This window comes from Scheffersomyces spartinae (assembly GCF_019049425.1).
Source record: "Scheffersomyces spartinae strain ARV_011 chromosome Unknown scaffold_32, whole genome shotgun sequence".
Lineage (NCBI taxonomy): Eukaryota > Fungi > Ascomycota > Pichiomycetes > Serinales > Debaryomycetaceae > Lizanozyma > Lizanozyma spartinae.
In genome coordinates, this window is record NW_025065079.1 from 30,540 (window position 1) to 57,191 (window position 26,652).

Consider the following 26,652-nt stretch of genomic DNA (forward strand, 5'->3'; position numbering starts at 1 on the left):
ACACAGTGAGGGTGAGACGAGAAGAGAGAATGTTCTCTTGCTGCGTCGTTGTCGTTTATCGAGGACTCCTTACGTTTGGTTGGGGCCTTTCGCTATAGGGCGAGTGTACGATATAAGAAGGTTATTATAGTATGTTATTAATTTGGTAGATGTGGAGTAAGATGTAGTGGATTTATAACATGGGGAGCGATGCCTTTGTATTTTATTATTATAAATTCGAGGTATAATGTACGACTACAAATGCCGTGACAAAAAAACAATGTACCGCCCTGGAAATCCGACAAATTACTAAAGTTATACTTTTTGACTAATTATGGATATTTGTACTACACAACTCAACATTAATCGTGCAACTAGTTGTGTATAGCTTTCAAGGAGGTCAACCTGGTTCAGTTCGTTCCTGCTTTCATGTGGGTATGGGTGCTCTTTGCTGTCAGTAGGTACATCTTCTAACTGACAGATGCTGTGCTGGGCCTATATCTGTCGATGGATAAGCCGTTAAAGGCCTACCACAAACAATGGAGTCAGGTGCACGCCTGCAGTCAGACACTTTTTGCCAATTCCTTGTTAGAACCATTCAGAGTGCATTTGGCGGTTTATGTCTGACACAAGTCGATTCCCGGGTTTCAGTCTTGTGATAATTAGCTTATCGCAAAAGGTTAATGCGGTTACTTGGGGTCTTTTGTAACTGACACTTCTTTGTCGTAGATTTCTATTTAGAGTTATTTGAGCCGAACATACCACGAAAGTGGTAAATAAAGTTAGTGAACGCACGTTTACGACTATTCAACTTCTATGATCAGTCTTCTGTTTCAATCACTTGGTCCTAGAGGTATACAGTTCACACAATTGTATGAGAAAGGTCTGGCTGATGCTCCGACCCGACATACCAACAACAAGTATACGAGGAACCATAATTGGGTTACAGAAGCACAAAAACTGCGCTGGCCGACTGCGCTACAGATTAACCTACATCTAACTTAAAGTGTCTAGATGCGTAACAGTTTTAACCGCTAGCCTTTTCTTCAGTTTAGGACAGGGGTAATATGATGAAAGGATTAAGGGGTTGGCTACGCTCCAAACGGAAAATAATGAAAATAGATGGCTTTTCAATTTTATCATAACTTAGAACCAAATCCTAAAAGTGAAGTTGTTTTAAATAGTTTATTTCTTCTTGAAGTGCATCCCATCCCGTTCATCATATTTAACCTTATCCAGCTTAATTGTTCTTTTGGTCCGAGGGTATTTGTCCGTTTGGGCACGACTTATGTCTAAACAGCATAAGGAACTTCGCATTGGGTGACCTGCTTCAGCTGATGAAGAGGAATCGTAATGTATTGTATGCACCAAGTGAAATAGCTGGTCAAGTGATAGTTTTTGTTATGTAATTATAGCTCTAGATTGTGCCGTTAAAGCATTGAGGATCAGTGTTACCCCAAATATGCACACTTTTACAATAAATCGTCTTAATTATTATCAAAATCCGGTAATTTCGGCATACAAGTAAAATTATTACCTGTGGAAGTAGAGTCTCCTTTCTCCTCCTTGTTGTTTATTAACCTCAATACGGTCGAATATAAGTGTACGAAATTCTACCACCACTAGCAACTGTATACAAGTAGATCAGACTTTTTAGGTTATGGTATTACTTCGAGTATTCATGATAATTTAGAATGTTTTCTCTCAAATCTTTAGCAGTCGATACTAGCGGTACTACTGCAGTATCACAGTATCTTTATCTTTGAGTAATTTGGCGAAATGTATGAATAACCAAGATGCATACTTCTACTGCATGAAGTAATGTGCAGCAACTGATTACCGCTACAAGAATTAATGTTGCACTTACTTCGAGATGTAACTTACCAAAGTCTTTCAGAAGAGCCATGGAATACTTCACAAGCGCTTATATTGTTGAAACATCCTTCAAGTTTTGTTATCGCAGTAATAGGGTTGAAGTTGATTAAATCAAACTTTTCTTTAAAGCCACCGATTTAATTCTGGTCGATTACGTCAAGACGTTTACCTTTTTTCCTTTTTTTCTTAAACCGTCAAGCGTATTTATGGCACTCCCTTAAGTATTTGTAAGAACTTGAATTGAGTTTCTTTGGTCATGATCACCGAGAACAGTTGTATTGTATTCATATCCCTGAAGTTAAGTTAAGGAACCTAGTGTACACAAAGTGTATCGGATTAGCTACTGTGGGGGCTAATGGTGCCACGTTCAAAATATGTTGCAGAGCAGACGTCATTAACGCATAATGATATAATTGAATGCATATTGCGAACATATTACTAACTTTGAACAAGAGGGATACTGATACCCATATGCATGAAAATATATGATCTCGTTTCGTTCAGTGGAACGTTAGATTAGTACTACCATAAACTTGCAGATTTCTTGCACCCAATCATGCCACATAAACTTACATAATCTAGTGGCTGCAAGGGCCCCGTAAAATTGTCAATAACAGACAATAGGCAAAGAAAGTTGAAAAGGTTAAACCCAAATATATGGGTTAGATTATGTTGCGTTTAGTGACTAAGATACGCAACAATTCGGCTGCAATCGGTACCTGTTGTATTAGACTACAAGGAAACGTGAGGGGATCTAGGCCGTGGCACTTGGTACACTACGCCGAACCTATATTATCTCAGTAAGCGCATATTCCTTAGGTAAAATTGCCAAATAGATATTACAGTTAGACAAACGTCCTATTACTTCCTAGGACCTTTTCTCCTAACAAATCTGAGCTTGACAGTATTGGCTCGAGCAGCTGATAACTCCGACTACCTCAAACAACCACGATTTACTAATCAAAGTGAATATACTTTTTTTTCGTCTATTTTTTGATGATTAATAAATTACTAGCATGAACTATAATACGCCGCAAATGCACCGTGTTTCACCTCAAGGATACAATTGCTTCAAGGTATCTTCCACAATTTGCAAGAAAACATCAGCATGTTCCCTTTCAAAGACCAAAGTAGGTCTCATTCTGACACTTTGGTCACCACAACCACCGATGTTCAAACCCTTGTTTCTAGCAGCAACCAAAAAGGCGTTTCTTTCATTGGCAGTGTTGAATTCAAAGGCAATGAAGGTACCAAACTTTTCACCACGCAAGTTCTTTACTTGAGTAGGGAACTTGGTAAAGATACTTTGCAAGTTACCGTATACATAGTCACCAATTTCAGCAGTTCTACCAACCAAACCGTAGTGAGTAACTTCTTGGTAGATTGTCTTTGCTAGCAAAGCCTTAGATGGGTCACCACACCAAGTGTTGAATTGTCTGAATGGTTGTTTAGGTTGCAAATCAGGGTTAGCAAAGTAGAAACCAGCTGCTTGGAACTTCTTGGAGAAAGTAACCATATCTGGAGGAGTTGGCAAGTTCCAGTGTTCATGAGCCCAGAACTTACCTGATGCACCAACACCAGTTTGAACTTCGTCAACAATCATCAAAACACCTTTGGCCTTGGAAATTTCTCTTAAACCCTTGAAGAAGAATGCAGATGCATGGTTATCACCACCTTCAGATTGAACTGGTTCAACGATGAAAGCAGCAATTTGAGTTGGCCATTGATCAATGATACGTTCAAATTCAGCAAGGCATCTTTCTTCTTCCTTTCTGTTTTCGGCTTCAAATTCACTCAATGGGTATTTTAATTCTGGGAAAGGAGCCTTTGGCCAGTCGAAAGCAGGAATATCTAACTTGTGAATAGCCTTAGATCTAGTGGTAGACAAAGAACCAAACAATCTACCATGGAAACCCTTATCGAATGACATAATTACCATGTCGCTAGTACCTGGAAGGGCATTGTCCATTACTGAAGACAATTCCTCGGCAGTGAAATCATTATCACCTCTCTTAATACTAGCTTGGTACATCAATGCAGCCTTGTAAGCAGTTTCGTTGGCACAAGAACCGCTTAATGCAGTCCAAACCTTTGTCATACCTGGAGGAGCAGCGGCCAAAATACCTTCTTCCAAGATTTGACCATATTCTTTACTGGGAAAACATGCCAAAGCAGGACGGTTGACTAATGCATTGACCATATCTTCAGATTGAGCAGTCTTGATCAATGCAGGGTTGTTGTAACCTAAGGCAATAGATGAGATTTGGGCGTAAACATCCAATAACTTGTTTCCATCACAATCAGAAATATAGTTACCTAAAGAGTTCTTGTAATCAGTGACAAAGTAAGTGGCTCTGTTGTCAAAATGTTCACCCAACTTTTTGTTCAATTCAATGGTCTTAGGACCAGGAACATTCTCAGAAACAAGAACAGGACCAGTAACTTCTTCAGGATAGTAAAGCTTTGACACATTACCCAAGTAGCGCTTTGACAAAGATGCTCTGGTGATACCTGATTTGTATGCGGTTCTGATCATCTTTATTTTTCAGATTGTCACTGTTCAAATCAAATGGAATAATAATACAAAACCAGTTGTACGTATCTAATTTTTATCGACAATCAAGACAATGATCAGTAAAAAGCTGTAAATAGAAATGTACAATTTTTCAACTGGGAACGGACATCATTATATACTTATCGAATAGGCTTTAGCAACCGATCTCCTATTACGATTATCGTATGCTTTTCGCATGGATTTCGATTTCCGCCGTTCTGTATTTGAGTCGCCGTGGACAGGCAATCCCCATCTAATACAATAGCCTCGCAGTACCACAAACCGATAACCATACACAATTTCAGTTTGCTACCATATTTGCAAACTCAAATCGTGCTAACACGGGCATATTTTTACTCGGTCGGAGCTACATTAGTTAAGTTCAGCGTTCGGTGCTTGAATCGGTTAATCGGTTATATAAAATCATTTGGCGTTGTTATACGCCTTAAAACTCTCTACACTTCTTCTCCGAGCGCCTAATGTTTGAATGCGACTACTTGGCCATAATACTTAAACAAATACGTCATAATAGCAGGGATCGAATTATGGAAAGAGGTAACCTTCTATGTTACCCTTTCAATTGGCTGTCTTATGCTTAGATTATTGGATACCAGTCAGAAACCGTGAAAACGTTTCGTTCCCGGATTTCGTTACCCTAAGAACGCTATTTAACTATGGAATAGACTCTAAACGAAACCCGCCAGCTGACTTCCAGATTCATCGGCCACGGAACTCGCCTGCCACTACAGCCGCATTAGGAAGGAGGAACCATTACGAAGTGTTTCTTACTAATTTCTTACGTAATCTAGGATATTCACAGTAGGTACCCAATGATAAAATTTAGCCAGTGCTAGTCAATTGGTATTTCTCTTCATGTACAAAATGTAAACTTCGTATTTTGTTTATAAACCACAAAAGCTTTCGTAATGCAATTCCTTGCTTCTAAAATTAGCTTTTAAGAATTAAACTTGAGCTTTTACGACAATCAACGGTTTCGTATTTTATACTCTGGAGCGATGTAAGATTTGACACCTAACTACAATACCGTCAACGGCTTGCAATCTGGCAGAATCAGTGATGTCATTATTAGCAAAGGCCCTGTACGTTTTTACATGACTAGGCACTCATTTTGGCGTGTATGTACCGGAATCTATCTGTTTGGTGATAGAGCAGGAGGAAGAGGAAGTTGGAGGTGGAATAGCAACAATTTCAAATCCACACAACTTCCTTCATCATCCCTTTTGGATAGACTTGAGTATATACGGTGAGAGTTAGCGATTACTTGTTAGCCATTGATTATTGTATAAATAATAATCAAGTGTTTTATTTGTTGTATTTCTTAGTGTGGTGTTATCTCCCTTGCAGCGTGGAACAAACCGGGGTTCCCAATATTTTTGACTCCTGTTGTTAAACAATTACATTTCCTACTCCACATTTCTATATATCAACGCAAAAAATGTCCGGAGAAGTTGCTGTAGAGCCCCCAGGTACCTTCAAGAATATCTTCAACAAGCTAAGTGGGCAACCGGAATCATATTGCCGGAAGTCGAGGTATACTTTTGGTCGGACATTAGGGGTAGGGGCGTTTGGCACTGTCAGATGTGGAAAAGATACTATCACAGGTGAAGAGGTGGCTATAAAAATTATATTGAAGAAATCATTGAAGGGGAAGGAACAGATGGTCATTGATGAGTTGAGAATGTTACAAGAATTACACCATCCCCATATCGTGGGTTTCCGTGATTGGTTTGAATCAAAGGATAAATTCTATATTGTTACTCAATTGGCTACTGGCGGTGAAATGTTTGATAGAATCATCCAGCAAGGGAAATTTACTGAACATGATGCATCTTTAGTAATTGTTCAAATTTTAGAGGCTCTTGAATATTTGCATGATCAAGACATTGTTCACAGAGATATCAAACCAGAAAATGTTTTGTATTTAACTCCTGATGATGACTCAGAAATTGTATTAGCAGATTTTGGTATTGCAAAGAAATTACATTCTCCTGATGAAAAGTTGACTCATGCAGCAGGTTCACCCGGTTATGCTGCTCCAGAAGTAATTATGGGATTAGGTCATGGGAAACCTTGTGATATATGGTCCTTAGGAGTTGTGGCATATACAGTTTTGTGTGGTTATTCTCCATTTAGATCTGAAAATGCAACGGATTTTATTGCTGAAGTAAAGCATAATAATGCGGTCATTTTCCATGCAGATTATTGGAAAGACGTTTCTAAAGATGCAAGGCGGTTTATTATTAAAGCTTTACAATTTAATCCTGATGAAAGACCTACTGCCACTGAGTTATTGAATGATCCATGGTTAGTATCTATAGCCAAGGATCATAAGGAGAAGGACTTGTTACCTAACTTGAAACAAGGTTTCAATGCCAGAGCTAAATTCAGACAAGTGATTGAAGTGGTAAAATTAAACAACAGAATAAAGAAATTGAAGGAGTACCAAACTGAAGATGACGATGATCCAAATGAAATTAATTTGTTTGGAGAAGACGGGAAAGAGATGAAATTACTGTCTGGTGAATCATCTACATTAGAAGGTAGTACTGCTTCCAGTAGTCCATTGTACTCTTGGCTGAGGTTACAATCAGCTCTTCGATCATTAGACACTAGCGGAAACACTCAATCCCAGGCTTCGTTGTCTGAAATCAAGTCACCTTATAAGCTGGACCATGCTGCTTCAAGTCTTGAGGTTTCCAAAAAACCAAGTGATAAAGCCAACAAGACAAAGGAAAAGTCCAAATTATCAGCGAATGCTTTTGTTCAACTTGTGCACACTGCCTCTGAAAACCAGGAGAGAGTTCGAACATACAAGGAACATGATCCTGCAGATGATCCTGGAAAGTGATTTGGCTGATAAACTTTAACCACTTTTGTTTTGACAGAAAGACTGAAACCCATACGACATGCTTATATGTAAGCTCTTCTTTTTTACCAGAAATTTCATCACAGAGATAGCTCTATTTTTTCTCATGTAAGGAAAAATTTTCAAACTCCTGTAAGTTGAAAAAGCTTTCATACTCCGCATCTGTACAAATTGCACATGCACCTAATAATAGAATAAATATGCTTATGCGTGGACCAAATATGCGCATGTGGAAATGGCGTGGCGTGGCGTGGAATACACGGAAAGGATACTTGCATGATGAAAATAGATTTACATCTCGGTTCTGTTGGTATGACAGATGACGTAAGTCATACCTCGCTCGTATACTGGTCGCCGTTATATATACGGCAAAAATTAGGGGAGATTGCTCCAGTGATCGAAAGAGACAGATCTCGATTAGAAAGAATTTTAAATTTAAACGATACAAGTTTAATTTAGTTGGTCAACGCCTTTTCTAGATTGTAAAAGTCATCGTCCAAGAGCTCAACACCAATGAGGGGTTCATTTACGACAAACCTTTTTGTTTTGTGTTAGGAGTTGAAATATTTCATTTAATAGTCTTATTGTTCTGCGTTTATGATTTCTGAGTAAGACACGGCTGCATTCAGAGACCACAGCCGCGTCTCTCGAATGCGTTATAGATACAATCGATACCATTATTCCTTACCTTTTAGAAGGCCAAACATGGCGATTAATATTACTAAGAAAATTGCCAATTTGCGTTGACCTCGAAAAAGTGGTCACGATCTCTGATTCCCCACAATTATCGGTGAATTTAACCACCTTGTACAAGAGATATTGAATTAAAAAGCTCTTTTCAATGCATAGCCTTATTGAACCCCTGATTCATAGCTAACCTTAAACACCAATGGGTGCTACCCTTTATTATGGGGGTGTACCATTCACTCACAGTTTATAGAACCGACCTGCGCCACTTGTCGTTTGGAAATTTCGCACCTTTGCCTAAAATACGAGAGTGCATCGTTAGGTGTTGTGTTTTCAAGATTGTGGGGACTGGGATGACAAATCGGTCATCCTGTATGTATACAGACAACATGCGTACATTACGAGTCGTTACGCACATTTACGCATTTCGCATGTTGCCTGATTTCATCATTGACCAAAGCATCAGTACTAATAACTATACGGACTAAGCGACAGACATATCCAACGCAATGGAAAGGAATGATGATCCTACTAGGAAGGATATATGCGACTAAAGTATTGATAGATTGTTCATTACGACGAATTGTCGCTTAGCAGTAAAATATACAAACAGGCATACAAGAGAATACAACCTAATGACCGTGCGCAATATAATCATTGGAAAAGTAACCACAATAAACAAAAACAATTAGAAGAACTGAAACTAATGAATAAAACCATATTAGAAAATACAATAAACCAAAAAAAAATACCCTAATTAAAGTCAACCTTTCCACCCATCAAATGTTAGAATAACCATGTAAAAGTTCAAATTGTAGGTTGTCGGATCCTGTCTTATACATATCTTCTCCATTGTTACCTGGATTGGTTGAAACTATGTTAGGTGGCTCGCTTGATCCGCTTGATCCAAGTGCTAAAAGAGTACCACTTGTAGCTTGGGGTCCAGTACCAGGATTAGCTATTGAATATGGTGCTATTAAGCCATTGTTGTAACTGTAATTGAATTGATTAGTGTTATTAGCACCATAATAGTTATTGAATGGATCAACAAATCCTTGAAGTTGAATTTCTTCACCTGAATGACTAGCACTAGTGCTACTGGAGAAAGAACTCCCGGCATTGTTAGCAGGACGTTCCAAACCTGAACCATTGGTCAACTCATGCTGGCTGTTGTTATAAAGTGTCAAATTGTAGTCACCCACTCTCTGTGTTGCAGCAGAATGGCCAACAAGTGAATTGCGATAATTGAGAGATGATAGGCTCTTGTTAAAATAGTAACTAGAGCCACTTGGATAAGACGTCAGTGAGTAGGTTTGATGGATCTGAGTTTGAACTGGGCTCAATTCCAGGTTGAAATCTTGTGAAAACATTTGCAACGAAGAGTTAGGCATATCTGCGCCTTCACTACTGGCATGCAAACGCTGGTTCATCGAACTTGAGGTCAGACTGTCATCATCATAGGAGGAATAATCATAAGACTTGCTTAAATCTGGAAACGATAACGTACTATAAGTAGCTGGAACACCAGCTTCTTCCATCGATTGTCCTGAACGTGTTCTATCAAACAGACCATAGCTTTCTTCTGATACTAAACTCTTTGTTCTCTTTCTTGGAGATAATTCTTCACTTGGAATGTAGCCTGATATAAGTCTCTTGCGGGACGACTTTCTGGATATGGATGAGTGTAAATCCTTTGACAGTGGCCTGCCTCCGTGTAAGTCCGGTTTATCCGCCTTACTGGCTTTCAAATATTCATAGCACCTATCACCGTAGTTCTTAGGAGTCAACCCAGTGACCGACTTGAAAACACGATGGAAGTGCCATGGGGAAAGTTTTGATTTGGCAGCCAATTCCTTGAATCCCAATATTCCACCTCTTCTCTTTCTCTTTCTCTTGCAAGATGAAGATGAAGATCCTTGCAAATCAGGTGAAGTAGATGACGAGGCCTCATTTGGAGAATACGAAGTTGGTGAAACATTATTAGCAGCAGCAAAAGCCAAATGACGACAAGCCAAATCAACTAACCGGTAGTGATCTGAGTCATTTTTGGATAATGTGTGAGAGTCGTAATCTCTTGAATTGTTCCCATTATAACCAACAACAGGAGCAGAAGCTCTTCTATTTCCTGAAATTTCACCACTAGACATACTATCTCCTCTAGCTCTCATGGTCTCTAGAATGTTTTCCTTGATCTTGCGATTATTTAAATCTTCATTTTCATCCATTAAAGGAGATAAGAAACCAATTTGGGAATTAACATGGGACACACAGTTAATTAACATTTTCACATCTGTATGAGGCAATCTCATAGGTGAACATGCTTCACATGGGGTATATCCTAACCTTAATGCCTCCTCTGAAGTATCGACAAATATTATTTCAGAACGTAAATTGGTTACTTGTCTTGCATCACAATCGGGACGACAAAAATAATGGTTAGTCTTATTACAGACATAGAAACTCCCGCTAGAAAATGGATCACTAAATTGATATGCCTTCCATCTGGCTGCTTCTGTTGAATAAACCATGACTAGTTGTATGTTAGGAAATGATTTCTTCTTTAAACGTGATGGTAATACGACTGAGCTTATTCCGAGGTGGGTAGGTAGGTAGAAACTTGCTAATGTTGAGTTAAGGATAGTTTACTGAACTTTACTCAATAATAATATCTTCAGAAGTGTACCAATAAAGCTATCGTAGTACTTCACTATTATATCTAGCTCTCAGAGTATTGATAAATGGTAAAAAGTGCAAAAACGCGATACAACCGTAGGTGACTATATATGGGAAACCCCATACTATTATATATTCATATGTATACCTACTCTCAAACAATAAGTACCGTTTGTTAAATTCACCCACACAAGTAAATAGAAAATGAGTTCCGAATTGGAATTCTACATAATATCTGTAGGTAAACAATAGGCGCTTGATTGACTTATTGTATTTACGTTGAGTTCTTTTTTGGGGGCTATTGATGACTTGGCAGGAACAATAACCCTTGCACCACCACACAACCCAAAAAATAAAAAGAGAATGCATAAATTTTGTGGACTTGTGAATGTTGTAATCTAGTTACTGCGTTAGGAGTTAGATTACTGGGCGGGGCATCATAATTTGAATTAGAATGTAATTTTTCACTATTTGCTAATAACAGAAAGCTGAATAACCAATCAGTTCACTACGTTTCCGAAATATGACCAACCTATACGAATCTTTAATAAAAGTAATTTACATAGATGCTCCATGAAATAGGACCAATTTTTAAGGACAAGCGTTTAGCGGGAGAGACAAAATTAGAATTCCTTTATGGTTAAACTTGTTCAATCGCTTATTTAGTTCGTTTCATGTTAATTTTCAGTTGACTTGGTGATGTGTATGTAGGTACCACTTTACACACACATAATTTAGTGCATAATCCACAGTGACGTATAATAGATACATAAACTTTCAACTATTCTAAAAAGTATAACAAGGGAAAGAAAATATGTGGGACTTGCAACATGTTATGCAGACAATAGGATTCCTCCTCCTTCCATTGGTTCCAATTTGTTCTCGCTACCTCTAGGTTAGTATAAGAGGTGGTGCATGCGTTTCCTACATGTAATTGTCGAAAAAAGACCTTAGGCTGTATAAAAGTTCGGAGGTGAACAAGGAACACCACATGAAAAACAAGGGGCTCTATCTTAATAATTTATGCGTCAGGTACACAACTTTTTTAAGTAGCCGGAGTACGTCAGACACTCTGCGGCTCAAAATTGGGGTCACTACAAGGCCAATTTGTTACCATCCAAGCCTCCATGCGAAAATGGTCTCTTATTAGCAAAATATCTGTTGGCTTTAGGCCTGGTGAAGTCCAAACTTGTAGTTGATTAGCAACTTCCCACATTGAAGTGGTTATTTCAAAAAGATAAGCCATAAAATAGAAGGTTAGTGATTGCCGCATGTAGTGGCGGCTTCATATCAAGTAAGTTTGTAATTCTTTAACCCTGGATTTATGCTTGATGGACTATCGGAATAGCTGTTGTTAATTCGGCGTAAACAAGTGAAAGTTTTAACTCTTGTATGGGTGATGTTATTTCTCATACAGATTTCCATTGTAACCAGAGTATGCGAGTTTACCACCCTACTTCCATATATAGAAAGAGAATGGGAAAGGAACTCCTCGATTTGAAGTCCGTCATCTTTTCTTCTTCGGTATTACGTCTTTATAGTAGCCGTTTTTTTTTTTAAAAAAAGTTCGCCTTTTAAGATGATTTAGTTTACTAAAGCAACTTGGACCTCTTAGTCAATGTGTAGGCAAGGGCAAGGATATATTGTTCTTGTAGCTTTAACAACCTAACTACATTATATGATTCGTGTAAGCACCAAGGATATCGTGATAACACCACTTTTTATAAGTGTTCCCAGAAAAGTAGTAGGCGTTCTTAGAAGAGCACAAAAATAGCCTTTTATGCATGAATTTATGAGGTGATGCAGGTCCTGGTCAGAAATCGGAATGCCCAAGTAGGATGGTTATAGTCCTAGAAGACGTGGATATACGAAAATATTAATACGTTTCTGTTTTTGAGGGGTGGTAGGATTACCTCCCTTTTTTTCTAATATACAAAGATTTTGTGTCTCGGTCACTGATTTTTTTTTTACCGATTGACAACTGGATACCAAACAAACTCACCTGCTATGACTCCAGTACTTCCTGCCGAGCCTACGGTATCCAATGAGATGCTACTTTTATCTCACTTATGATAGCTCAATAGTGATGTAAACGTTTTAGATGTATGTCGTCAGAAAGGCCACTTATTTTTTTTACTGGTTGTATTCTTTTTTCTTCTGCTTTCTCCAACTACGTACATCTTTCGATAGTCTTGTCATGTTAATCACACAAGGTGAGAAAAGCCATGAAGGTTTACTACAAATCCGTTCCAGAACACGCAAAGACTCTTAATTACAGACGGGGGCGGTGTGGTTCCTAAAACCTTTCATTTTGGTGCTGAATCTACTTAATTTTATGCGGCTAGTTCTCTCTAAAGGCCTCAATTTTGCACTTATTTTTCCTAGTGCATTATTTAATCCGTAAATAGTGAATCACCTACCGTGTGTTTATAAAGCCTTCATGCATCAAAGTCGCCATTTAAATATTATTTGCGATTGGCAACAGATTCTCCGTAGGTCTGGACCAATTTGTGCGTTTTTAGAGGTTTTGTCCCACAAAACCTCACAATTTTATTTAGTTACTTCACATAATGAAATGATGATGATTACAACTGTGTCTATTAGAATTCGAAATCTGAGTTCCAATGGTAACCAGTAACAGAGTTCAATCTCGACACGAAGGCTCCCATCATAAAATCAATATCAAATATGGTAATCTTTTGCTTTGCTTGACTGTTGTGTTTGCTTTGCTCATATACTGTTGGCGTCGTTTTATAGCTCCAAGGCTGTGGAGATCAAAAGGATATCCTCCAGAGATTAAATCTTTAAGAACCAGAAAAGCTCAACTTTTTTGGCTGACGGCATGCTGGAGTGGAATTATTTTAGGGTTAGCGTTTTTCCATATCAATCTACCAAGTGAATATGTTACTCTAGGAAAACGGTTTGGTCGGTTGGCTTATGCATTGGTACCATTGGATATACTTTTAGTAATCAGACCTGGTTTTCTAGGTAACTATCTTGATTTGGTAGGATTGCACAAATGGATCTCTCGGATTATTTTTGCCTGTTTGACAGAACATGCTCTTGCCTATTACTACAAGTGGTGGAAGGCTGGAGACGTGATCAAAAAGTCATTCCATGTTTCAAACTTATTGGGGGTGATTGTGTTTTGGGTGTTTGTTGGCTTGATAATAATCTCCCTCAAGTTCTTCAGAAACAAATGTTATGGCCTATTTTATATTTACCACAATGTTGCCTTGGTACTTATGGTTGTATTGATTCCCTTCCATGCCAGACCAGGAGTCACTGTTTTTGCAATAATATCCGTCATATTACTAGGGGTTCAACTTTATTATAAGGTGGCATATCTGAGTTCTGTAATATTAGAGGTTGTCCAGGGGAGAGCGGGAAGCAAGCTTCAAGTGGTGAAATTCGTGAAACCCAACTCCCTTGATGTTTCTTGGTTACCCGGTTCACATATTCGTCTTAATGGGCTTCTGTTTAAGGAATACTTACTTCCTTCGCATCCGTATACTATTTCGTCTCCGCACAGTGAGAGCTCAGTGAGTCTCATAATTCAAAAGTCTAGATTTATACCTGTTAGTGAGTGCTATTATGTTGTTAGTGGCCCCTTTGAATCTTCAATACCCGAAGGGTTTTATGAGAATGCCGATCAAAAGACCATTTTAATCATTTGTGGAGGCTCTGGAATATCGTTTGGTTTGCCTGTGCACCAAAATCTACAATCATTAGGTGTCAATTCCAGATTAGTATGGGTAATTAGATCTAAAGCGGATTTGTATATATTGGATCATTTCTCCCAAATGGAAAACGTTGATGTTTATGTGACAGGGATATCCGAAGATATGTTTACGTCCTCACCAAATGGCGAAGATCGCTTTGAAGTTGAAGAACTTCTAGATGAAGAAAATGGAATTCAATTAGAGACCATGGAAGAAGTGGAAGATAGCCAAGATCCGTACAACGATAAAAACCCAAGCTATAGACAACATAGAGGTAGACCACAACTAGATGACATTGGATTTGGCTTGGAATCAGAGGTGAATCCCTGGGTCATAGCCTGTGGTCCTAAGGATTTAGTAAATGAAAGTGAAAAATGGTGTAGTTCAAAAGGTATCCATTTCCTTTCAGAAACATACCAGTTCTAATAAGTAATTCTAGTCTAATTATTATAACCAATTGTGTCATTATTATATGGCTATAATTAATTGTAGGTTGCTATTATTCATAATCTTTGTATATGGCTTTTATTCAGTACAAAGGGAGATCAATTTTATTATTACACGCGTACTTGAACGATCAAAGTCTGAAACTCCACTACTTCAACAGACAGACATAATAATGTCATGTCTGTTTTGAATCCTCGTGAAAATCCTCACAACTGTCTTGAATCAGATGGCTATGGTTCATCTAAGTTCATCTATAAAGATTTGTACGCATTCCTGAGGGCTTCGGAGTCATGGCAATCGCCACTTTCTACAATAGCTCTTTTGGACATGAATGCATTCTTTGCTCAAGTAGAGCAATTAAGATTAGGACTATCCATTGATGACCCAGTAGTTTGCGTTCAATGGAATATGCTTATAGCAGTTTCCTATGCCGCCAGGAAGTACGGAATTGGCAGAATGGATACCATCAAGACCGCCAAAGAAAAGTGTCCACACGTTATTCTCGCTCATGCTGCAGTGTTTGTGAAGGGAGACCCCATGTGGTCGTATTTGGATGAGCTCCCCAACCAAGGACTCTGCAAGGTCTCCTTGGATCCATATAGAAGAGAAAGTAGAAAGATCATGAAGGTACTTAAACAATCATGTGATCGAATAGAAAAGGCGAGTGTGGATGAATGTTTCATGGATCTTGGTGAACAGATATATAATGAATTATTCCAGCTATTTCCTACTTTAAAGAAGAATCAAGATCCTAATACTTCTCTTCCTCCTGTACCTCGGAAACTACCTTCTTCTTTACATTGGAATGGGTTTGTTTATAAGAATGAGAAAGAGGAGTTAAAAGGTAATCAAAAAAATGAATTTGACGATACATTTGAACCTTTCGCTACAGATTGGGATGATGTTTGTTTCATTATCGGTTCCAACTTGTTATACCGATTGCGCCAAGATGTTTACAACAACTTAGGGTACACAACTTCTGGAGGAATTGCAAACAATCGAGTGGTGGCCAAGTTAGCTGGTGGGTTCCGGAAACCTGACAATCAAACAATAGTACGAAATTGTGCTTTAGAAGACTTTCTTAAGAAGTTTGAACTAACTGACATGCAAGGAATGGGAGGGAAAATCGGGGAACAAATTATCACCAAACTTAAAATACCAAAGGGTGAAAACTCAAATGCATACATCAGAGACAATTTCACGGTACAGACCTTGGAGGAAAAGTTGAAGGAGGATAAGCAATTAATTCAAAAATTATATAATTTAGTACGAGGGGTTAATCGACTGGAATTGTCATTTAGAATTGAAATTAAATCAATGATGTCAAGAAAGAATTTCCAAGTCAAGTATCCAGTCCAAACTTTAGGAGATGCATTTGATTGGATTAAAGTATTTGTTGGTGACATAATAAGCAGAATAGTAGAGCTTGATGACGAAAACATGGAGCTATCACCGACTACAGCTCTGCCAACAAAACGTCGAAATGTTGTGCGACGTCCTAAGACCATTTCAGTTCATATAAATTTGAATCGGAAAGAAACAAGTCGACAATCATCTGTTCCCCTCTACACAGATTATGAAAAGCTTTCAAAGTCTCTTGAATCCATAACTTATAGATTATTGAAAGAATTCTTTGACCAAACTACTAGTTTACACTTAAAAAATGGAGGTAAGCATTTGAAGGATTTAGATGATGGAAAGAAAGACATTAAAACCATATCTATTCTTCCAATTAATGCGCTTTCATTGGTGGCTACCAATTTTACTAAGGTAAGTGAGACTTCTGTTTTCAAACCAGAACCAGGACATTCGAACCTGGAAAACATTAGAAAATTGTTTGCTGAACTCGACCAAGAGAAGAGAAATGAAATCAAGTCTACAGAAGCGCCCCTGACAGTGACTCAGGAATCGAGTGGATCTACTCTGAAACGTGCTCAGACATCGTTAATAAGAGACCTTTTCACAAAGTTCAACAAAGATCAACAACAGACATCAACAAAATCTTCTTTTAAAAAGGCACCCAAATCTAAACTCCCAGTTTCAGACAGTATACCAAAGAACGAGCCCAATAAATCTGAAAGTATCAAAGACTTATTTATCAAGTTCAATGAATCTCAAAAACGGACAACAGATTCTCTGAACACCAAAAAGAGAAAGTCTCCTTCTCCGATACCAACTGCGGCGAAAAGAGAACAAAGAGTACTGGTTTTAGATCAGTTACTAAATGCTCGGAATAGACTTAAAGTGCCTGTAACCACAAACCAGCCTGAAGGTAAAGCCGGAACTGAAAATTATTGCTCAAAATGTGAGAAAGAGATAGACGATCCGATGGAGCATAGTGATTATCACTATGCACTTGAGCTTTCAAAGGCCTACAATGGTTAATATACTTTATGACCGATCTAAGAAGTACATTTAAGTATGAAGTAAACTTAGTACCCTATATATTCATTTTATGACACAAAATACTATTCAATGATTGAAAATCAAAAGGAACGGTACCGAGGTTGAAACAAATACGTTGGACACCCTCTACTACATTGACAGTTCAAAAAGAGGTTATAATGTCTCAGTCAAGGGAAAGTACAAATTCGATGGCATTGCCATTTGCGAATGCTTCAACAATAGGTACGTGTTTAGAGGAAACCAAGTTATATAATATGAGACTCGATTGTGGGGTAGCCTACTAACACATGCTATAGTACGAGCTAATCAAAAGGATGCTTACTTTGAATCAGACATTCGAACCAAGATACAAGATGTCATACATGCACTCAAGGACCAGAGGTTTGTTTATTCGCATCCTGAAGAGATTACGGTGTTTGCTAAGAGTCTATACTTGGCATTAACAACATTACTTGGGGCAAGAACTTTGGGAGAAGAGTATGTTGATCTTATATATGTGAACAAATCTGGAAGCAGATTGCCTCTGATCAAGCGGCGACTTGGATTTGTTGCGTCTTACTCCTTGATGCCGTATATAGTAAGTTCATTGATGAAACTACTTCGGAAGAAATACGATGCTTATGATGACGATGATGATGAAGATGAGGACGACAAACGTAAATCGAGTGGAGGGAACATAGAATGGCTAGTAAGGTTTTTATCATCTTACAGAAACACTTTGGACACGTTTATGAATCTTCATATTGCATTATTCTATTTTTCTGGACAATTTTACTCCTTATCAAAGAGAATCTTTGGTTTAAGATATGCATTTGGACACAACAAAGATATTAGTAAGATCCAAAATGGTAACTATTCACTTTTGGGTCTATTGATATTTTTACAATTTGGCATCAAGACACTAATTAAGTTCAAGACCTATGTGGAAGAGCAGAAGAATGCCAACCAACACAATGCATCCGATCAGGAGACATTACCAGGTAACGCTATACGAATTAGCAAGTTCAAGACATTGGAAGCTTTGAAGAAAGGTATGAAGAAGGAAGCGTTGGTGAATATCGATCTCTCAAATGCTGATGAGTTGCCATACATACCTGAGGAGTCTAGATCATGCATGCTTTGTCTATCACCTATGGTGAATCCTTCTGCCGCACTCTGTGGTCATATATTTTGTTGGGATTGTATAGTTGATTGGATTCGAGAACACCCTGAGTGTCCATTGTGTCGACAACAGTGTTCTGAACAGAATTTACTTCCACTCAGGTGATATAAAATAACAACAATATGATTGTACTTGGCTTACGTTTACGAACTTTGGAGCAATTTCAATATTCGTAATATTATCTTCATGCGAAGTCAAGCCAATATGGGGGATACCGTATGTTTGTATGTTTCTGGAACAGAAGCATAATGGTTAATGGCCTCTAGAATATTGTATATTGAGTGACGGAAAGAGAATGGCATGGCTTTACAAGGTTGAAATCTCACAACCAATGGGTATTAACACAGCAGCAGAAGACTACGAGCGCACTACAAGATGGATTAAAAATAATAGTTTTAAGTTCAATAACAAAAATCGTACGTTCCCGGGACAAGCCAAAAGTCTATAAAGTCTAAGTAGTGTAGCTGATAAGAAAGAACACACGTCGTAGTGAACACACGTCGTAGTGAACACACGTCGTAGTGAACACATTTTGTAGTCGAGAGAAGCACACATTTCAGTCGCGTGTTTTTGTACCTTGTTCATTCGTCTTTGACATCATTTCTGAAAATGATGGCACAAACCAAAAATTTTGACAACACAAAAAAATATCCTGAGTAGAGATTGAAGCAGTGAGGGAAGGACAGATTGAAGAATACTGAGTAGCAGGTTTGCAGGAACTGCTAAAAGAATATCAGTTTGGTGAGGATGAGCTTGGAGGAAGGAATCTCTTTGCCCTATACGAAGGGTAAAATCGATGTGGAGAAGCCCTTAGATTCAGAATCTGATTACTCAAGAACTTTTAAACCAGGAAGACCTTCAACACCATCTCAAAGTGCTGCAAGAAGTGCAACAGGTTTGCTTATGCATTATAAGAAGGGGATTTTGATTTTAGCAACTCTTTTATTCTTATCTTTTTTCACGTCTGTCCCCTTGATTCCACATTTCAAGACCTCTTCTCCTAAAGTTGTTCTTATTTTGGCCGCGAATGAAGGTGGAGGTGTTCTTAAATGGAAGGGACCTCAAGAATGGTCTGTGGAACGTTCATCTATTGCTAATAAACAACAATATGCTAAAACCCATGGATATGGTTTGACCATCAAGGATATGACCATCAAGAAAAGATACTCTCATGAATGGAGAGAAAGTTGGGAAAAGGTTGATATTTTGAAGGAAACCATGAGGCAATTTCCTGATGCTGAATGGTTCTGGTGGTTAGATTTGCATACCTATATTATGGAACCACAAATCTCTTTGGAAGAACATTTCTTGAATGATTTGCAGAATCAAACTTATAGAACTTTGGAAAACTTTAACCCATTAGGTCTACCTGTTGATCTTCCATATGTTGATTATAATAAGCCTATAGATTTGATAATAACTCAAGATTGTGGTGGATTCAACTTGGGTTCCTTTTTAATTAGACGTTCTGATTGGTCCGAAATGTTATTGGATTATTGGTGGGATCCTGCTATGTATGAACAGATGCACATGCAATGGGAACACAAGGAACAAGATGCTTTGGAAAGCTTGTATAGCACACAAGCATGGATTAGAGAACGTACAGCTTTCTTACCATTGCGTAAAATAAATGCTTTCCCTCCTGGTGCCTGTTCTGATAAGGCCAAAGATCCTCAATATTTCTTCCAAATACATGACTTTGTCATCAACATGGCTGGTTGTGAGTATGGTAGAGATTGTTGGGGTGAAATGGAACACTACAAGGCTTTGTCAAAGAAACTTCATCTTAATTGGTGGAAGTTTTGGTAAAGATTGAGTAGAGTTTTACCCATTACATTACATAGAGTTAAATATTACTATAAACTACAAGATTTAACCAAGTGAGTACTGTAGCAGACGCTTAGCACACACACGGCACGCACACCACTATAACTCATTGCACTAATGCCAAATGGGTAGGACTCATTGGTGAACACACGACCCCTCTCTAAATTACTTTCATTTACAAAACGAAAAGTGCAAAAGTGCCAAATACGTTTTCCATTACGACACGGTGTAAAACCATAAACAAATCCGTGGCAATTATTTCACGAGGAAAGTTATGGCTGATAACTTCTGGGCAGAAAAGAGTCCGTTTCCCAATCACCACGGATTGGCCACTGATGATTTGTTTGGCAATGAGTTCTCCAGTGGTGGCATTGACATGGGGAACGACAACAACAATAATAAGAATCAAGGTGGTGGTTCCATCAAAAACTTTGCAAATAACATGCAATCAGGTATGAAGTCATTTGGTGGACAGATGCAATCAGGAGTGCCGGGAGCTCAACACCAACTGGCCTCAAACCCAGTGTTTAATCAACAACAACAAATGTTCTTACAGCAACAACAGCAACAACTTCAGAGAGGTCTTCAGAGCGGGCTTTACGATGACAATCAAAAAGAGCAGATGATAAAATTGCGTAACAACGTAATTCAACAGCAGCAACAGATGATGCAACAACAACAACAACAACAACGTGGAAATGACAACATTGGAAATGGTGGTCATTTCAATCTGGAAGGTTCACAGGATATCGAGATGGGGATGCAACAACGCCAAAATTCTCAAAGTGATAGTTTTGTTGGTACTCCACCAGTTGGACAAACTCCAAGAATGCAACCAGGCCCATCCATTGGGAATCCTAGTGCTGCTAGGCAGATGAATTCCTCAGCTTTGCATGGACAGAAGCCATTTTCAGGACAGCTTCAAGATCAGCAGGTGCGCCAACAACAACACCAACTACCACAGCAACAACCTCATCAGATGACCCAACAACAACAACAACAACAACAACAACAACAACAACAACAACAACAGAAACCTCCACCTCCTCAGCAGCACCAACAGCTGCAACAACAACAGCTGCAACCGCTGCAGCAGCCAAGATTATCGAACATGCAAATGGCACAGCTCCAAAGCGAGTTATTTTTGGCCACGTTGCAGGACTTCCTTAATCGAAAAGGTACTCCAATCACTCAAACTCCGGTCATTAATTCTAAGCGCGTGAATTTATTCTACGTATACATGATTTCCCTGAAACTTGGAGGTCCTCAAGAGTTAACGAAAGCTTTACAACAACCAGTACCCGGTCCTCAAAATCCTTGGACTATTTTATCTCTGAGGCTAGGTCTTTTAGAGAATGTCCATGATGATATGCAAAGAACTCAAGTGGAAAAGGAGTTAGCCAGGCTTTATCTTGATACAATTCTTCCTTACTTGCAATATTGCAACACTCCGAATGGTCAGAGAGACATGCAACAAAGAAGAGCCTACTTCCATAGGCAGATTCTTTTGAAGTTTCAATCTCAGGCCCAACAACAACAACAGCCACAGCCAACGCAACAGAAATCCTCCTCGCAATCACAGCAATTATCCCAAAATCAATCCCAACAACTCCACCAGCAGCAAAGAGTGAATAAGCCAATGGATATGCCCACGTCTGCCGTTCTTCCGACCAATAAATCTCTTAATGATTTGTCGAACATTGGAATGTCTCCTGGTGTTGTTGCTCAGTCCCCAGCCCCAAATTTTGTCAATAGTCCATCTGTATCTCATCAAAGCCCACATTTGAGTCTGGCCGCAACTCCTCAACAACGTCGCATGTCTCGTGCTAGTAATCAATCTACTCAAAACTCTCCTTATTTGAACCAGCAACCAGCACCACAAAGTGTCCCAACCCAAAGAACTTCACAACAAGGAACACCTTTGCAACAGTTTCTGTTTGGCCCAGCTCAACAACAAGGACAAAACCCAGTCCAAAGACAAATACCACCCCCAAGATCGTCAAGTGTTGCTTCACAAACGTCATTTACTACGCCTTCCAACGGTCCCATTCGGTCAAGGAAAGCTTCTAGAGTTCAAACTCCTGTGTCTGCATATGGCGATAGATCACAAGGCGATACTATAGTCGGCGATCAGGATGTACATTCTAAACAGCCTTCTCAGGCAAACATACATACTTCACAAGACCCTAACATCATCAAAAAGTATGTACCTTTCAAGAAACCCTTGGATCTTTGGGGTGGATATGAAATTAATCGTATCTCAAGTATAGGTGGTGAACTTGATGGAACGAAGCCGGTATTCCTATTTGCTCCAGAATTAGGTACTATTAACATTCATGCTTTGACAATGTCGTTGAAAAGCTACTCAAGTCCTAACAGTAATGAGGCTATGTATGCATTGAATACTTTATTGGTTGCTACTTCAGATGCAATGTATGGCTTTAAAATTGATGATTGCAAAGAATTATTAGATTCTTTGGCAAAATTAGGGTTGAAGATTCTTGAGCACATTGTGGACAAAGATTCTAGGTATCGGGACCCCTACAACGAAGTTAGCGATCTTCCATCCAACGATGCCATTGACTCTGTATTTGAAAAGTATGTGAAGAAAGAACAAGCCTGTGAAGATATTGCCTTTGTCGTTGAATCATTAACTGGTGAAGTGATAGAAGACGAAATGGATGATTCTGAAGACTCTGATGAGTTTATGGATGATATATTTTCACCGCAAACCGACAACACCCCTATTTTGGGTCATAGTGATGTTGACTCATTCTCTGTTCCTGACTACTTGACAAGCCTTATGGGTTTCAAGGAAGAAAACAAAAATCCATTCAGTAAATTACAAAGCAAGAGTGCTACTGATGAGCAATTAATGCTTGTTGATCTGTTAATAACTGTGACCATGATTATCCGGAATATTTCATTTGGGCTCGGAAACCAAGCTACTTTGGCTAAAAACCCATGCCATAAGAAACTATTCTTTTCCATTGTGAAAACCATTGCCACCAGTCCTAATAATTTCATCTTTTACCGAAAAAGATTATGTTTGATGAAAGACTGTCTCGTGATTTTGAATAATCTTGCATTGAACTTTGAATTGGAAACATTGGAAGAAACGTTTTTGGTGGTTGCACTTGTGTTTTATTTTGGCCCTAAGGTTGAAGACCTGCTTAGAGTTCCTAAAACAAAATTAGATGTTCACACTTACTTCCAATTTGCTATTGATTCTCTTGCTAAGCTTTTGGTAAAGGAGCCATATAACAGAACATTATTTCTGGCCATTTTGACAGGATCATTAAATGTTAGTGGCCAGCCTTTAATTGGGAACGCCAAGCCGTTAAGAATAACTGATGAAGATAGACTAGCTACTGAAAAGCTTATAAATGCTTACATGGCAAGTGATAGCACCGTTGTTGGAGAAGGAGGGCTTATTATTCGAATGTTACAGATACTTTTCAGTATCTTGCCATTTGATGCTACCACCTTTGAGTTTTCCAAGTTTGTCTTTTCTAGAGCCCCAGTTATCTGCCAGGCATTGTTTAGTGCTAAACTAATTTTGGATATGTTACCCTTGGACGAATTTGCTACGCCATATAATCGTTTAGTTGTTGAATGGCTTGTTGCGAATAAAGAACCCCTTTTAACGGATTTTGTCCGAATGGCGGTGATTTTGACATCTGAAACGGATAAAGTTCCCCAAGGGACCGAAGAGCGCCGAGTTTTGAACATTGTTTTAATCAAGGCAATGGTGGCCATGAATACTCTCTTGGGACACGCAATCTCATACCAAAGAATGCTAGAGGAGAGCAAATCAGGAGTTGACGATTCCAATGATGAATTGCTTGATAGAATTAAACTGTTGAGTCATCTTACTCGTTTAGTACCCGAGAGACATCTTACTATAGATATTACGCTATCTGCATCTGTTGATGGGGTTCTCAGTACAGAGGTTACGCGAATGCTTAGACTTATCCGCAGACTAGGAGGACAAACGTTGCACGCTTAGATACTGATTCACCACTATATTTCTACACGTACATTGATACTTTACTAAAAACTCACACCCACAGAGCACTTTATCTCACAGTACACTCTAAATTCTTCAACCCGTAATCCCCTATCAGCGCGACATATTTCCCCTGCATGGGTACAACGGTACATTTTACAAACACCAGACCAGGAAAATGTCATACGAGAGGGTACATGATACATGTATACCCTTCAAAGAGAAAAGGGTAAAGCAAAAACAATGAATATAACCTCTTTGATTGTTGGAGTCTGTCTAATCCCGGTCAAATGTTCCGTGAAGTGTTTTTGACGTAAGGCATTTGACGTCTCGATTTGATGCATTTTTCCATGGACCTGCACGAAAAGTTTCTCCGAATGGAATATCTTCACTTTTGAGGTAATGTCTGAGTGTCTGGGTTTTGTGTCATGGATGTAATGGCCCGATAAGGAATCGGAACCCATCAAAGATAAGGCATTTTAGGCTGTTTACTTGAGGTGGGTAGAATTCTGTATCATTCATCCCTGCAGACCTAAAAGGTGGAGAGACGGACAGAAAGATAGATAGATAGATAGATAGATAGATAGATAGATAGATAGATAGATAGATAGTGATAACCCATAATCATTAATATGTACACTTACATATTCTTTTACATATATATATAAGGGCAGCTGGATAAGTTCCACCATTCAGACGTAACAACTTTCCACTATTAATTAGCTTACTTCAATACTTAAAGAAGTCAATCTTTTTTCCAAATTACACACATCAATTATGGCATCTGCTGTTGCTGCTTCTGTTGAAGTTGTTGAAAATGCTGCTACTGCTTCACACCACACCTTACCCTCTTCATGGTGGAAATCAGAAAAGATATTTGAAATAGAAAAAAGGGCTATTTTTAACCAATCTTGGATGTACTGTACCCATGCTTCTCGGTTCAAGAAGGCTGGGGACTACTATTCCTTCACTGTAGTTGGTATCAACTTCTTTATTATCAAGACCAAAGGTGAAGGTAACTTGAAGGCTTTCCACAATGTTTGTCGTCACAGAGCTTATCCTGTCATTAGAAAGGAGAAGGGCTCTTCAACTATTTTGGGTTGCAAGTATCACGGGTGGTCTTACAACACTGAAGGTAAGTTGAACAAAGCCCCTCAGTTTGACGATGTTGAAGGTTTCAAAAAGGAAGATAACTCTTTGTTCGAAATTAAAACTCACGTTACACCTGAAGGTTTGGTATTTGTGAACTTTTCTGCTGGTGAAGTTCCTTCTTTTGATGAATGGTTTGACGGATTGTCTGGGGAATTGAAGGAGTACGATTTCGAAGACTACGAATACCACATGTCTTATGAATTAGACGGTCAATTCAATTGGAAAACATTGATGGACGGCTACCAAGAATGCTACCATTGTCCAACCGCCCATCCTGGATTGAATGCTGCATTCAAGATGGAAACTTATAAGGTTGCACCAAGAACCAGATACTGTCGCCATTATGCTCAAATTGTCAAGGAAGACATTGAAATTGAAGCAGATGACAAGGATGCCGATGAAGAAAGCTCCTGGTTTGGATTTGGTAAGAAAAAGACGGCTGTTGAAAGTAAACCCGAAAAGAAGAAGAACCCAGGTGGAGATTTTGATGGGTTATGGGTCTACTTATACCCTAACAATGGTGTCAACTGTTATTCTGATTGTTGGTACTCTATAAGAGTATTACCTCAGAGTGCAACACGTACTATTTTACAATATGATATCTACACCAAGAAGGGTTTGGCAGAAGAAAAGAAGAAGGAATTTGTTGACTTTTTACAATTGGTTGAAATTGAAGATTTCAACTTGTGTCAACTTACTCAAAAGAATTTGAATCAAGGAATCTACTCAACTGGTGTTTTACACCCTACAAAGGAAAATGGAGTATTATTTTATCAAAAGGAAGTTGCTAAGATGGTCAAGGAACATTTTGCAAAGGAACAAGAGGCTGGTCACCTTATTAATCCAGCTTCTTTGGATACCGGAAGAACTAAAGAATCTGATGAATTGGAAGGAATCTGTAAATCTCTTGAATGTCAAGGTAACAACCCAGAGACTACCGGATTACAATGGTAATATGTGGGTTCAAGCAACCAATCAAAGTTTCTTCCTGCTCTGTGATTCCTATCTAATAATCATTTAATTCTTTGATATACGAAGTTCCAGAAAATTCCATTTATCTTATTCTTGTTCCTTTTCTTTTTTTTAGTATTATACTAGTTAATATTAAACCACTGATATTATTCAGATGTAGTTAGTTTTTAACTAGTACCTAATTGAACAAAGCAATGAAGCTTGAATCAATTCAGTCGTCACGTGACAATGAACTGCACTGTAAGCATCAAATTTCTGTACAAAACTAATCAATGATCATTATCATTAATATCATGAGTT

At 38.6% G+C, this 26,652-nt stretch overlaps 9 protein-coding genes across 9 annotated transcripts; 7 read left to right on the top strand and 2 right to left on the bottom strand.

Annotated features, from left to right (window-relative positions):
- Window positions 1–2,908: 2,908 nt before the first annotated feature.
- On the bottom strand, window positions 2,909–4,390 carry UGA11 (Uga11p; the record flags this gene model as incomplete). The annotated part of the gene is made up of 1 exon (XM_043194245.1): window positions 2,909–4,390. One exon carries the CDS (start codon window positions 4,388–4,390, stop codon window positions 2,909–2,911), a length of 1,482 nt encoding a protein of 493 aa, XP_043046906.1.
- Window positions 4,391–5,864: 1,474 nt separating this feature from the next.
- CMK2 (calmodulin-dependent protein kinase) lies at window positions 5,865–7,277 on the top strand (the record flags this gene model as incomplete). Its single annotated transcript, XM_043194246.1, has 1 exon — window positions 5,865–7,277. One exon carries the CDS (start codon window positions 5,865–5,867, stop codon window positions 7,275–7,277), a length of 1,413 nt encoding a protein of 470 aa, XP_043046907.1.
- Window positions 7,278–8,761: 1,484 nt separating this feature from the next.
- ADAEC (Adaecp) lies at window positions 8,762–11,386 on the bottom strand (the record flags this gene model as incomplete). Its single annotated transcript, XM_043194247.1, has 3 exons — window positions 8,762–10,512; window positions 10,775–10,780; window positions 11,383–11,386. The coding sequence occupies 3 exons, from the start codon at window positions 11,384–11,386 to the stop codon at window positions 8,762–8,764; spliced, it is 1,761 nt and encodes a 586-aa protein (XP_043046908.1).
- Window positions 11,387–13,279: 1,893 nt separating this feature from the next.
- On the top strand, window positions 13,280–14,803 carry AIM14 (putative metalloreductase; the record flags this gene model as incomplete). Its single annotated transcript, XM_043194248.1, has 1 exon — window positions 13,280–14,803. The coding sequence occupies one exon, from the start codon at window positions 13,280–13,282 to the stop codon at window positions 14,801–14,803; it is 1,524 nt and encodes a 507-aa protein (XP_043046909.1).
- A 198-nt stretch (window positions 14,804–15,001) lies between these two features.
- RAD32 (DNA-directed DNA polymerase eta) lies at window positions 15,002–17,209 on the top strand (the record flags this gene model as incomplete). Its single annotated transcript, XM_043194249.1, has 1 exon — window positions 15,002–17,209. The coding sequence occupies one exon, from the start codon at window positions 15,002–15,004 to the stop codon at window positions 17,207–17,209; it is 2,208 nt and encodes a 735-aa protein (XP_043046910.1).
- A 179-nt stretch (window positions 17,210–17,388) lies between these two features.
- Window positions 17,389–18,497, top strand: PEX10 (ubiquitin-protein ligase peroxin 10; the record flags this gene model as incomplete). The annotated part of the gene is made up of 2 exons (XM_043194250.1): window positions 17,389–17,452; window positions 17,527–18,497. The coding sequence occupies 2 exons, from the start codon at window positions 17,389–17,391 to the stop codon at window positions 18,495–18,497; spliced, it is 1,035 nt and encodes a 344-aa protein (XP_043046911.1).
- A 642-nt stretch (window positions 18,498–19,139) lies between these two features.
- MNN10 (alpha-1,6-mannosyltransferase) lies at window positions 19,140–20,201 on the top strand (the record flags this gene model as incomplete). The annotated part of the gene is made up of 1 exon (XM_043194251.1): window positions 19,140–20,201. The coding sequence occupies one exon, from the start codon at window positions 19,140–19,142 to the stop codon at window positions 20,199–20,201; it is 1,062 nt and encodes a 353-aa protein (XP_043046912.1).
- Window positions 20,202–20,493: 292 nt separating this feature from the next.
- SWI1 (Swi1p) lies at window positions 20,494–24,228 on the top strand (the record flags this gene model as incomplete). The annotated part of the gene is made up of 1 exon (XM_043194252.1): window positions 20,494–24,228. The coding sequence occupies one exon, from the start codon at window positions 20,494–20,496 to the stop codon at window positions 24,226–24,228; it is 3,735 nt and encodes a 1,244-aa protein (XP_043046913.1).
- A 777-nt stretch (window positions 24,229–25,005) lies between these two features.
- Window positions 25,006–26,334, top strand: KQ657_003534 (uncharacterized protein; the record flags this gene model as incomplete). Its single annotated transcript, XM_043194253.1, has 1 exon — window positions 25,006–26,334. One exon carries the CDS (start codon window positions 25,006–25,008, stop codon window positions 26,332–26,334), a length of 1,329 nt encoding a protein of 442 aa, XP_043046914.1.
- Between the last annotated feature and the right edge of the window lie 318 nt (window positions 26,335–26,652).